This window comes from Anguilla rostrata, chromosome 13 (genome assembly GCF_018555375.3).
Source record: "Anguilla rostrata isolate EN2019 chromosome 13, ASM1855537v3, whole genome shotgun sequence".
Classification (NCBI taxonomy): Eukaryota; Metazoa; Chordata; class Actinopteri; order Anguilliformes; family Anguillidae; genus Anguilla; species Anguilla rostrata.
The window spans coordinates 5,943,887-5,958,510 of record NC_057945.1 but is presented as its reverse complement, the minus strand read 5'-3'; the positions used below and the strand labels follow the sequence as shown (position 1 = coordinate 5,958,510).

The window sequence follows — 14,624 nt, the reverse complement described above, 5'->3', positions numbered from 1 at the left end:
TTCAGTCAATATCTGTTTTTAACTTTAACCTTACTCCAAAAAAAGAGAAGAAGATGAGCTGCACTAAGCACAGAGTATTACAGTGAATTTACAACTGGTTGATACATTCAGGCTACTTCCTGCTTATCCACACTGAGATCCTGGAATTATAGCCAGAATGCATCCACCAGTCAGTGCTGGAATTCTATTGGCTGTAATGTAAGAGACTCTGAGATTGGCAGAGATCTGCAGTTTTTTCCCCAAATAAAGTGTGCAGTTTTTTTTGTGACTGAGCTGCATGTACTATGCCTCTATGTCCCCTTTAAATTAACTACAGGGGGCCTCCATCACTGGCCATTTCTGTCAGTATTTATTGTTTTTCTTTATGATGTCCTGCAGGCTAGCCATTTGAGTGCTTGCCAAGCAGTTCATTAATATTAATCAAGGCTAATTCTTCTTCTCTGCTTGTGATTCATTTTTCAAGTATGACAAGGAGGATGTCAAACACAGGAGATTTACAGTTGTTAGCGAGAAAGAGAGCAAGAGAGAGAGAGAGAGAGAGAGTGAGAGAGCAGAATATGTTCTTCAAACAATCATTGTTTACATGTCAAATAATACAGTGTGGTTAAAGCACTGATGAGATAGTGTGAGAGAAGGAAAGAGACAGAGAGAGAGAGAGAGAGAAATAGACAGAGAAAGGAGGAGGGAGATGGGGGGAGGGAAAAGGAGAGTCTGGCAGGCTGTGTACATTTGCATATACAGAGCGGTGGTCTCCCGGGCTCCAGTGAAGAGGCTGTTTTGCTGGAAGCGGAGAGGTATTGATATTTAGCTCACTGGCACCCAGCTCCAGTCCAGAACAGCGCTGTGCTGCCCTTTGCAACAAGTCCCGCAGAGCCAGCTCCTCGGCGTCGAAAAAAAAGCCACAGCATGTCGCCAATTACATCTCACCGCGCCCCACGATTCCCTGCAATTTGCCTAATACAAAAAACACTCCCTTCCTTGAATGGAATTTACTGCAGAATACTGTAAATAGGTGGACTTTTCTGAATATGCAAGGACACATATATTACACAGCAATTTAGTTCAGACAGCTATTTCGTAATATATCCGAAAGAATCAATAATTTCTATTTTGCCCATATATTGTGAAGTGTTGAAATATGTCGATGATATCTTTTATTTTTATATTCCGTCTCTGTAATGACCTAAAACTGGGCAGAGAAGGAGCCACTGGCCCAATGATGTAGGTGCAGCTATAATTGAATAAGTAATCAGTCTCATAAATTTACTTAAATTATCTAAAATATCCAGCCATAAATTTCAATTTTCGATTAATAATTATAATTACCAATGCTAGTAGTCAAATATAATTTGATCAAAGATTTAATAGATTCAACCTGAAGGATGAAAAGAGTTATTTGAAAGACAGATTTGACTTGGCCCTCATGCAACATCAAAAAGACACGTTTAATAAAATAATTATTTTTACAAACATATTCTAAAAATAGAACATACACAAAGTAATATAACCAGGAAAGATAAGAGAAAGGTAGGAAAGTGTGTTATGAGTGTGTGCGAGTGTCCGTGCATGTTTGCATGTGCACGTGTGTGCTTTGTCTGAAGGAGAAAGGCAAAGTGGCCTGGTTGAATAGCTTCGTTTTTAGCTACAAAGAAATATCGCACCCGACAGTGCTGAAGAAAGAAGGGCAGCTTCAATTCATAAGCAGTAGGTAAGTGCAACTGAGCTGGTTATTTGCCCAGTACTGACCATACTGATATTGTTAGATTGTTAGTCAAAGAATTGGAAGGAGTTTGAGTTAGCTGGCAGGAGAGACCACGTGTGGTTGCACTGCGTGTTGACAACAAACCGATTCACGTAATTACACAACTCATTCAAATCCAAAACCTCTCTAAAAACGAATAAAATTGTCCATTATAAAACATTTTAAAAAGCACATAAAGTGATATGAATTCTAACCAAGCTGGCAGCTCTGAGTTTGTATAGCGGCATTGTTGCCAAATGTACGCCAACAATATAGTACACGTGTACTCTTCACATTCACGTGTGCTTTTTGAACACGTGATTTTTATGAAATGTATTTAAATGTATTCATTTTGTAAGGGTAAGGCCACTCATTGTATGTAGGGATGACACGCTACAATCCAATTCTGGCATTCAACTGATTCAACCAAACCTGTGCAAATACATTTTAGATGACAAAGAAACCATCTAGAGACCCATTTTCCCTTTTATTTTATTTTCTTTTCTCCCTATCCGGAGTTTCCAGTTCAATTCCTAAGCCCATCCCATCGACACGGAGTCTCCTGTCAATTCGGCCATGCGCAGACCTGTCATGGCCGAACAACTTCCCATCAGCCACCTCTTCCTCTTACCCGACAGCTGAGCTGCACAAGAACCGGCCATTTAGTCATTTCCCTACAGACGAAAGGGCCTATCAGTTTCTCTGAGTGCAGCAGACACACGATCAACCGGACAAGTCTCTTTCCCGCAGTGCAAAAGGGGACTGTTCTGCCTTGGCAACACCACAGCCAATTATGTTTAAGGGTGCCGGCCAATCGGCAGTTGATGCCAGAACCGTTAGGGAACGCCACTGCATTAGGAACAAGTACTTTAGTAGGACATGCCACTCAATCTCCTGATTCTTCAAATATTTGACCAGGAGAATATCTATCAATTACTATAAATTAGGGGTCCCCAACCCTGGTCCTGGAAAGCTATGGCATCTTCTTTCTTTTTTTTTTTGGTATTCTGAACTTTAATTGAAATTATTTAAGGTGAAAAACAAAACCAGCAGACCCTGCAGCTCTCCAGAACAGGACTGAGGACCGCTGTCATAATTAATACTCAAGTGCTTATTAACAAGAAACGAATAAGTCAATATAACCGACATACAGGTGAGCCTGTATATACTCATACCCAGAATATTAGTCACTGATATCATTAATTTCCCTGCATGGAAAAGTGAGTTCCTGCAGACCTGTGTGCAATTAGACATTATTTACCCAGAAAGCACTGGGGCATCATGCAGGAATGATATGGAAAATGGCTTCGGGACTGCTGAACCTAGGGAGCCGCAAAACCGCAGTGTCATAAAACGGAAAACCCACAGCCCTGTGGCGGGGGCTAGGGCCGACACCTTATTAATTCAAGCAGCCGTCTGTCTGCCGAGGCGGATCATAGCTCAGGGGCGCAGAGAGCGTGGGACACCCGCAAATCCAAAAACCGCGACGGCTGGACTATCAGCTGAGCCCCACAGCCGCGGCACCACCCCTAGCGCATCGCCCCAAAAAGCAGAACGCGCGGTCTACGCAGGCTACACAAAAAAAAAAAAAAGACCTCATGTGACTCCAAAACTCTGTTAAATTGTATTTGATGGAGTTTCCAAAGCTTAAAGATTGCTCGATTGCTCCTACTCGATTGCTTGTGTCTGACACGCGCTTCCGTGAGGTGTGTGGCAAATGAAATCCAATATAGCCATATGTAAAGTTCTGCATGTGGGAAAATAAAAACATTAGGCAGGATTACTTTATGGGAGGAACAAAACTGGAATGTGCTCAGTTTGAAAAAGACTTGGGAGAAATGGTTGATCAAAGCCTTTCTGGTTCTAGGCACTGTGCTGTAGCAGTAAAAAAAAAAAGGATGCTGGGATATATAGCCAAAAATATTGAGTATAAATCCAAGGAAGTTATACTTATCTTATACAATACATTCGTTAGACCACACTCTGAGTATTGTGTGCAGTTCTGGGGACCATGCTACAAGAAAGATATAGAGGCTCTGGAAAAAGTTTGAAGAAGAGCAACAAAATTTATTCCTGATATGAAAGATAAAAGCGATGAGGAAAGACTTAAGATGCTTAACCACTTCAAGCTGAGTAAAAGAAGACTCAGGGGTGATTTGATTGAGGCTTTTAAATTCATAAAAGGGATCAACAAAGTGAACTACAAGAGATTCTTCAGGTTGAGTTCTGTTAGTAGAAGGGGATGTAAATGGAAATTAACAAAAGGTAGATTCCATACAGACATTAGGAAGAATTTTTTCACACAGAGTAGTCAGTGTGGGGAATAGCCTGCCAGGTCACATAGTAGAGGCAGAAACTCAGGATTTTCAAGACTAGGCTTGACATAGTGTTAGATGCTATCTAGTCTGTAGGTAATCAGAGCACTAATTTATGTAGGAAAATGGCGAGCATTGTTGGGCTGAATGGCCTGTTCTTGTCATTATGTTATGTTATGTTATGTTATGTTATCTTTCTCAGGCTGGAATGACAATCCTTTCAGCTGTCAGGGAGTGTGTTTTCATCGAGTTGTTATTGTATTTCTTTCCGCACATTAGAAGCTGTAAATGACTGCACTAAATCATCATGGGAAATATAACTCAGGAAGTGTGATCAGTAATTATCTCCCTGTAATGAGATCGTTTCACATCTTTTTCATCCGACACACCATCACAGAGCTGCTGGGAAACGGAGACTGTCAATCTCAGGTCCCTGGCAATTTTGTGATCATAGCAATTTTCACATTCACCAGTCCCTTCATTAGGTTAAATTATAAGGGACAAAGGTGGAAGGTGACTAGTCTCAGCAGGTAGGGCTGTGTTTTAAGCCCCATATGACAGGCTGTCCAAAGGACAGATGGACAGGAAGATGGGCAGAGGTCTTAACCAACCACACAGCCAGCTTCCATTTCTAACACTGAAAAATCTGCTGTGTTAATGTCATACTCGTGTGAGTTAAGGTCCTTAGTCAAAGGCAACAGCTATTCACGGAGAAAAGCCACTTAATCCGTTGTGTTCAGATAAGTCTCCATAGCGATAACGGCAATAGGCATTCTGCGAGCCTTTGAATTTCAGAGTTCCAGAAGTCTCATAGCCTATTACATGTTTCTGGGTTACAGGATTGGTTCCCTTTAACCAAGATGTCACACTGGGGGAGGTATTGTTCACCTCCTTGCATTTCCTGTGGAATGTAGGGAGATGTAGTTCCGTTGTCCCTGCTCAGGGCCAATACACATCAGCCAAGTAAACTCCATATATACGACCTCATATTATGTGACCCCATAACGAATCAAATTTACTCTAGTGGTGTACTCTGTCAAAGTCTATTTAAAAGTGAATATTTTCAATTCAATTATTTTTTGTATGGAGTGCTGGCTTATTGTTCTGTGTCTTGACTATTTTTCTTTTAGGTGTCCATCTATCCTACTGTGTTCAAAGACCCTAGGGAATCATTTTCCATTTTGTTTGCCTATTTTAGCTTATATTTGTGGGCTTATTTATTTAAAAATGCTGACTAAATCCATGGGGAACTCATTATGAATGTGCTATACAAAAAGAAATATCGATTGATTGACTGAAGACTAGAGCCAAATGGATGATCCATGATTATTGTTTATTCATTTATTCATAATGTTCACATGAAACAGAAAAAGGAGTAAAGCTCCAAACTTACAGATTGTGGGCACAGGTGATGTACAAGATCCCGTTTTTACGCCATCACACATTCACGACATGACACACGACATCATTGTTCACACATGATAACCATTTACTGGATTGCATCAGGCTCATTTAATCACATGGCTATGGCCCCCTGGTTTAAAAAGTCATGATTGCTTCCTTAATACTCATAATAAAAACTGATATTCTAAAAAATACATGTCCCTGTATCTGTGCAGAAAATGAATCTTAATTCTGAAAATATTGAACATTTAGCAATCTGGAGCAGAGTAGGACCTTCCAGCGTTTTGCCCAGTAACAATGACACTATTCTGCTGTTTTTGTTTTTCATTTCCTGTGGAATATAAATGAATTGAAAGCTACTTTGTTTTAACAGACACAGTGATGTAATTAAGTTTATGACTGGAGTTGGGATAAGTTATTATTGCAGGAGGTGCTAATAAACTGGAATTGAAACTTGGGGGGGGGGAGCAATGGAAGAATCAGCATGAATAAATGAGATTATCTTGGACTTTTTATTTAAACAGTAGCTGAAAGGTCACCAGGTTCCGTGCTGAGCAGACGCTCGCGCGTACAGCGCTGAGTGGTGCTAACACTCCTTTTTTCCTTGTCGATGGCACAGCTGAGGTACAATGCGCTTGGGCTGACTGCGAAATCATCTATGCAAAATGACTCTTTACACACCATTAGTGCTCTCTGCTGAGCTGTTCCCCGGGTTCCGCAGCGTTCTTTTTCATCAGCAGAACTAAAAACACGGACCCCATCAGCACATTAGTGCTTAAGAACACGCCGCGCTGCGTTTTAGAAGGCTACGGGGGGGGGGGAAGAAAAAGTCATGTCGGGAGCGGCCTTTATTTTATTTTTATTTTTTTCCACAAGAGGGGCAGCAGCTCTGACAGAATTTGGATACAGACGCTCTCCCCCCCACACTGAAGACGATAGTCACGGACTGCAAGAAGGTCTCTATTGGATTATCCCTTTCATAAAGAAAAACAATTCATTGTGTGTGTGTTTGTGTGTGCAAAAATTAATTAATTAACAAAGACAGGATGTGTTAGCCAAATCTAATCCGCGACTAGCTCTGATCACGAAAAGATGCCATTTTAAAAAAAGAACCAAGGGACTCAGAGTTTATATGATGCTGGCTCAGATGCAACACGTTTGAGGATAGGAACATAAGAGGTTTTTAATAAGAAACAATGCCTCTTCAGTGCAGCCACAGCTAATGGAACACGTCTGTAGGCGATTCCTTTGCCACCCCACTACATTAGCGTCACCGTAGATTAGAATTCTGTTTTCTTTTAGAATGTCTATTTTCTCTATGGTGTGAAGCAAATGATTTACGGGTATATGAAGATGCCAAGTGATATGAAATGATCACAAATCATGTACTCCACCGGCATAGGGGAGCTTATGAATGTGCGCACACGCGCATGTATATTTCTCATCATTTTATACCTCTTTTAAACACTGACTTTGGAAAGTCACCGGAGCACTCTCACACACGCACAATTAAAATCATCTTCTTTATCGCTGCCACTCCTGCCAAGCCTTTATCATCAAAACGCACGGACCCATTTGGGGTTTTCTCCGTTGTTTCAGGAGGAAAATCTGCAGAATTTTTTTTTGTTATTGGAACAAAATATTGTTGCTCCAGAAGTGATGGACAGTGATTCGGTACTTCAATCGATGTGTTTTTTGAGCAAACAGGGCTATGCTAAATGTGTTCATTCAAGCTGAGGGGACCACCACAGTGTCACAGGAGGTCAAAAGAAAAATCAATTTAGTCTGAAGCCTTTTGAATTTGACATTTTTAATTCAATTAATTCAAAACTCTCAAACTGTGAACATTTTAACATTGGGAAATACTGACACATCGAAGGTGTTTTGGACAAACGTATTTCTCTTGATTTGGCTTGGCACTACACAATTTTAAGCTTCGTAATCAAACGAGGCACATGTGGCTAAAGTGCAGATTTCTGGATAATGTGGGCACCCCTGCCGCCAATGGCCTGTATGACCTGTCACTTTGGGCCACAGGATGCTAAAGAAGTGTATGCAACTTGCATGTAGGATTTGACCTGGACACCTGGAGCATATCGACCTGCCCCTGCCTGTCTATTCTATTCAATATGTCATTTGTTTATGCCAGGAAGTACTGGCCTTTGGCAAGTGCTCATTTCCCCCCCTTAATTATAGTGGTAAGGATTTGGCAAACATCCAAGTTCACCTGAGTGGTAGAGGAAGGTCAAAGTTCTGCAATACTATGTAGTCTTGATTCTAGGCTTTTCAGTGCAATTGTGAGGGTGAGAAATAAGAAAAAACAGTCACAGACATACTCCAAACCTTAGGCTCATCAAAATTAACTGTTTGGAACACGATTAATAAGAAAGAGAACACTGGTGAGCTCAGTAATTGCAAATGCCCCGGTAGGCTAAGACAATTGATGACCAAAGAATTCTCACCATAATTTAAGAAAAAATCCAAACACCTGTCTGACAAAGCAGAAACACTCTTCAGGGGGCGTGAATGTATCAGTGACTACTGTCCGCAGAAGATGTAACTAAGAGAACTACAGAGGTTATACTGCAAACCGCCAGTCAGCCGTAGAAACAGGATGGCCAGGTTTCGGTTTGCCCAGAGATACCTAAAACAGCCTAGATAATTCTGGAAAAGGTATTGTGGACAGATGAGACCAAGACTCACTTGCATCAGAGTGACGAAAAGATCAAAGTGGGGAGGCCAAAAGGAACTGCCAAAGATCCAACGCATACCACCACCCTCCCCTCCACATCAGTGAAACATAGTGGGGGTGTTGTAGTTTGGGCATGTATGGCTGCTCACTTGTCTTCATTGATGATGTAACTGCTGATAACGGCACCATAAATGAAATCTTAAGTGTTCAGAAGCAGCTGATCTGCCCGTTTCAGCAAATGCCTCCAAACTCATTGAACAGCACGTCATCCAGCAAGATTATGATCCCAAACATACTGCTAAAGCAAAAAAAAGTTCTTCAAAGCTAAAAACTGGAAAATTCTTGACGGGTCAGGTGATTTTCCAGATCTGAATCCAAATGAACATGCGATTCATATGCTTAAGTAAACACTTAAGGCAACTAGCCAAAAGACTAGCAGGAGCTAAAGATGCCTACAGCACAGACCTGACAGAGCATCACCAGAGAAGGTACTCAGCACCTGGTGATGTCTATGAGTGACAGACCTTTCATTTTCATTACATTGTTATTGGCGGACTGAATCTTACAATCTTGATTTCAAATACTTCCTTAATTATGATGTAATAATACGGCCCGCAGCAACAACTGACAGAACGCCAGCTTCATTAAATGAAAGCTTCACCGAAGATGACTCTTTCCCCTTAATGACTTTTAATTTAGATCCTTTCATTTGTTTGTGCTGGCAAACATTACCGATAAGTTCAACCATTGCCCACGAGCAATATTCCACCAGCTTTCCTTTTCAACCGCTGAAACGCAAAATAACATAAAACAAAATAAACAAACGCCAACCTGTGGAGACTCAATACAGCTACACCGCCGCAAGCCACCCGTTGGCCAAACCGTGACGGTCAGAACCTGCCAGCCCAAACCAAAGCACACTTAAACGGTCGAAGGTCTCCATGGCTGGAGGTGTTAAAAGAGGGCTTCGACAGCCAGCGGCTCACCACGTCGAAGTTCTCGGCTCCGCACTCCGTCCCGCGGTAGTGGCAGGCCAGGAGCATGTCCTTGATGTCGTGGCCCGTGCGGTCATAGAACTCGAACATGTTGAAGGGGCGGGGCTTAAAGTTGTGGAAGTCTGCTTTGACCTTCAACATCTCCAGAACGCTTTCCTCCACCAGGTGCGTGTCCCGGATTTCATACCTGTGTGCCAAGTAGAGAAAGTATCGATTAGAGGTTCACCAACGCACTAGGGTTCATTATACTACACTACATATCCTACTATATTACACTGAGCACGGTAGCAAAGGTATGAAGTTTAAGGTATGAATCTGCCCAGTGGTGCATACATGTTGTTTGAAGTACAACAGACATTTACAGGGCTGTAGCAGTTGTCAAAGATCTGTGCTGATACACCTTGATGGAGAGCATTAGGGTTGATTAATGTAATATGCTGTCTTTTGAGGCTTTTGACAAATGCAAATATTTCACATTTTTTATATATGCATTCACAGCAGTCAAACACTACACACACACACTGTGTTGCCTAGTTAAAGTGTAAATGCAGTTTTACAATGTTTATGTGGGCGTGTCTGAGTGTCTGTGTGTTCATTTAAACGACGCAGTGTGCGGTGTGAATGTCAATCGAAAGTCTACATTTATAGTTTTAAATACTTTTTTTCCATGTGTATTTTGTGCCCCATCAGCGACTCGCAATCCCTCTATGATAAAAGCAGTGATACATCAAACAAATCACCACCAAGCACAGTGTGTTCCTTGGGGTAAGTGAGTGTTTGACTGATAGGTCTGTTAAAAAGTAGTCTGGTCTGAACATTAGTGTAAGACAAATGGTTCATCACAACAGCTGCAGTTGTAGTTATACCTTTTTGTTCCTGAGACATGGTTTGAGACCTACAGTATGGTCAATATTCAGTTGCAGTTCAGTTCAGTTGGTGATTATCACGTATGCCTGCTCTCAGAATGTCAAAAGTAACACAGTAAGGCTCAAAGTCAAGACAGGAAGTGACATTGGGCAGGACAGGAAGTGGGGATAGGATGTGTCCAAGAAAGAATTATTCATTTCCATTTATGTTTTACAAATACACATACATTTTCTTTATTAAAATTGTGGCTATGAATCAAAATTATTTACCGTTGGACTTTTATAGCAGTGATGTTGTAAAAGGATTTTTTATGTTTTACTTATTTTTAAATGCTTTATCATTTGCGTATACAGGTGATTGAAATCCCACAGCTGTCAATGAAAGAAGAAAATATGCCTCATCATACAAATAGAATTTTCTCCTTTAAAGTCCAGTCCGGTCTAATCTCACACCTCAAAACGAACGTCTGTAGTTTTAATGGATTCTCTGATTTTTAATTAACTTCACTGACAGACACTGAACACCTCTGAACTGCCTCTGAATTTGAAGAAGGCAATTAGAAGAAAAAGGGAACCTGAAAAGTCACAGTGAGCGTTGAGCTGAAATAAGGATGGTCCTATTTTTAACTTCACCCTCTGTGAAAAAAAAGAGAATCTAAAAGCAGACTCGAGATACATGAAGCTATGGTCATAAAACTGCCACCATCGAGTTGTTTGCCCAAAGACCTGTGAGAGAAAGGGAGCAAAGGGGTTGCTTTTTATATCAAAGAGAAACATTGAGGTCTAGTTTTGAATGCTGAGTTTTTAGACACGCACGGCCAGTGTATCTGAATTCTTGATTGATTGGGGAGGGTTGTGCCACTCTCGAGGGATGAGAGAGGAGAAGAGCCAGGGCTGCAAGGAGCGGCTGTCTGGAACTGGAAGAAGATGGGACAGCCAGCTGGGGAGGAGAGGACGCTGAATGGAGAGGTCTGCCTGTCTGCTGATAGGAAGCGGCAGTGCTACAGTACACAGCTTGGTATGCCAGTGTGAGAGATCTGAACTGAATGTGGGCAGCCACCGAACCTAGTTATGGGTGTACAAAAGTGGGGTGTGAATTTCGGCAGGTTGATGACCAGGTGGGCAGCAGGCAGCACACACACACACACTCACTCACACACGCACGCGCACACACACACACACACACACACACACACACCAACAATGGCAAACGCTGGCAATGCGTCACTCTGGTTTACCGCTCTCCCTCTCTCTTTCTCTCTAGCTTTTTTCTTTCTTCCCATCTCAACTCAGTTATATTCAATGGCATTTTATTGGCTGGACAACCACAGGAGTTTTTGCCAAAGCACATACAAGTATCGCACATGACAGTGACTTTGACAATATACAGACATAGCCTTAATGACAAACAACAACAACATTGCTATCACCATCTCTCCATCCTTCCCTCTCTCTTGGCCTCTATCTCTCCCCCCCCCCCCCCTCCTCTCTGTTGAGCCCTAAGCACAGCTTACACCAAGCTGTGTTTTTGGCTGGACTGCAACAGCGGGGCCAGCCCTATAAACGCGAATGTCTGTGACTGAGCGACTGAGTGATGAAGTTGCACCATTGGTCGGCCGATTCGGTCCAGCCATATACTAGGTTTTGACCTGGTCTTGTTCAAATCTAAATGATCTGCCATCCCTTTCTAAAAACTCTTTGTATGCATGTCTCTGGACACAGAGAGAGCAGATGGGACAGCAGAAGCCAAACCAGGTGAATCGCTATCACAACAATTAAGGAAAACATCAAAGACTAGAACACAGCTTTTTCCCCCTTTACAAAGCAGTCAGTTTGAAAAAATCACAAGGTTCACAAATGTATCACTGAACCCTTCTAACAACCAAAGCTCATTCAGTAGGTTTTACAGAACCCCAGCGCTGCTCAGTGTCTGCAGAACTTCCCTGTAAACACAGCTTGGTGGACCCAGGCTAATTCTGACACATTACAGGGCTGTGTTGTAATCGATTAACTTTCAGTAATCGATCAGCTAAAAAATGTCGGTCCGGCATCCTCTGCTGGAATCCCACCTCTTTACGATAAGCCAGATGAAAGCAGTTTTTAGAGTACTAAACTCGCCGACCTTTTGGGAACAATCTTTTCTAACCAATTACATCAACTCGGCGAAAGCGGCGATTAAAACCAGCTAATCAAGCATAAACAATGAGGCGCAGGGGAAGCGGCTGAATCAGGAGAGGAGGCCCGTGTGAAACCTCTCACTATTCTGAGCACCTTTTTCTTGTTCTACTCAATACATTATTCATTTTATGATGGCCCGACATCGAAAATAATGTACTTTCTCATGCTATCCTCTTTTAAGTTTCAGCTGTAGCTAATTAAACACTCAGCAGCGGATATGCTTAAAAAATTGAAGACAGCTGCTAAATTACACAGGCGGTCACTCCCTGCAACTGCTCAATACCATTTCTCTTTTTGCAGGAAAACCAGCAGACTCAAGCCAAGTAACTCACTAACCAATTAAGGCTTGGCTGGACATACATAAACAGGAGTTCTAATTTCCGAAGTATCTGTTAATTCGTTTTTTTGCTTATCTTCTTTTTAACCATGAAGCTGCTGTGAGAGACAGTATCTTTCGAGAGAGACCTAGCCAACAGAACATGCTTGCAAGGTTTCAGTACAAAAAAAAAAAAAAACAACTACCATGTGTTCCCAGCAAGGTAAAAAATGAGGATGAAAACCAGAAGTGAAAAAACATTGAACTCTATATATAAAAAGTAAACTAAAACTAGCAAATTCCACGAGGGCGACAGTGGTGCAGCAGATAGCAAGTTCAAATCGCCACCAAAGGGCCTTTCTGTGAGGAGTTTGAATGCCCTCCCCGCGTTCATGTGGGTCTCCACCAAGTACTCCAGTTCCAAAGACATACAGTAGGCTAACTGGGGACTCTAAATTGCCTGTAGGTATAAACGCGTGAGTGAATGGATTGTGTGCCCTGCAATGAATTGACAACATGTCCAGAGTGTATTCCTGCCTCTCACCATCTGCATGCTGGGATAGGCTCCGGACCCTGACCAGGAATAAGCATTTTAGACAATACTATAACATCAATATAATAGTGCTAGTTTGTACTTGGTAGGATTGTTGTTTGCTGAACAGGTTACTCTACAGGGTTGGAGTCCTGATCGATGTGGTCACTTCTGGCACTACGATCTTTACTTCACTCTAGTGTGTTTCTTTTGCACCTCTGCACCTTGAACTAATGCATTTGTTGTACGTCGCTCTGGATAAGAGCGTCTGCTAAATGTCTGTAATGTAATGTAATAATAATTGTATTGATAACCACTTTGTTAATGAGGTCTGTTGTACCAAAGAACAAATTCAGATTAGAAAAAAGATGAATGCTGAAATGTTTGTAAAACATTTGAGAATACAGTTAATGGTCAAATCTGATCATTAACGTGTTTCACAAACGAGAGCCATCATGAAGCAAACCATTAAGAATTTCGGTTTTAGCTATGAATGATCACCCAGCAAAAAACGTTCATCAAATTTAACAAACAGCCAATACAGTGGCTTTTCTTATCAAGTCCTAATCTAGAGCTCACAAAAAAAAATATTATTAGCAGCTTACAATCATTTTAGTGTGCTTATGGATATATTCCATATTTCTGTCATTTTTATTTTTTTAAAGTTCTGCACAATTCCTTATCTTAATACCCTTTAAAAGACCTTGGGTATTGCAAATACATGTAATTGTGGCTCATTCAAATCCTATTCTCTGGTGGAGCTCTCAGCAAATTAAAAAGTAAGTGTGTCTGCAATAACTTTATTTTTACACAACAATGCCTATTCACTGTTCTAATGCACTTAACTTTTTCCTTACTTTCCTTTTTTTAAGATAAATATAGAAAAAAAGATTACATTTGTCATCTTTAAACTTTGACATTCTTTCAGCCAGTCTTTTTTTAACCTTGGTACACAATTTAATGTCTGCCAGCTTATTTCCCATTGAGCCGTATTTCTGAATTTGCATTGTAAAGTTGCCTTTTCTGTCCAAATCTCCATAATGGTTTATGAATTTGTGTGTATATCCTTTCCTGTGGATATTACTTATCATTTGAATAATACATAATATCAGGCTGCAGCCAGTATATATGTAAGCAAAAAGTGTAATCACGGCAAAACTTTATTTGATAAATGCCAGTAAATGGTTTCAAATGATTTTTTTCCATATCTAGACAGACAGCCTAACAGCTGGTGAATACACACAAAATGTTTGGATCTGATTAAGGTTTAAGGACGAAATTAGGGAAAACCACTCAGCTCAGTGTTACCACAATCCCTGGGATTTTGGAAAGCGTTCACACCCTGACTAAAGTTTAGCAGCCTTCCCAGAATGCACCGCGGTCTGAATGAACAAAAGGGTACATTTGGGTTTCCAGCTCTACCGACTGAGGAGGGCTAAGGTTTGAAAGGTTTTGATGTGCAAAGCGATCTCCATTACCATTAGAATTTGGACTAAAAAGAGGTCTGTTTCCAAAGCAACACTTAGAATTTCTGTACATTTAACCCTTCCCCTGTGATGCTGGATTGGAACTGGACCTGGGCCCT

At 41.3% G+C, this 14,624-nt stretch overlaps 1 protein-coding gene across 1 annotated transcript in view; it reads right to left on the bottom strand.

Annotated features, from left to right (window-relative positions):
- LOC135237794 (acid-sensing ion channel 1B) overlaps nucleotides 1–14,624 on the bottom strand; it is a 178,278-nt gene that overhangs the window by 148,737 nt on the left and 14,917 nt on the right. Inside the window, exon 2 of the mRNA XM_064305253.1 lies at nucleotides 9,139–9,334. Within this exon, the coding sequence (XP_064161323.1) occupies nucleotides 9,139–9,334 (196 nt within the window). The remainder of the gene's footprint in view (nucleotides 1–9,138; nucleotides 9,335–14,624) is intronic.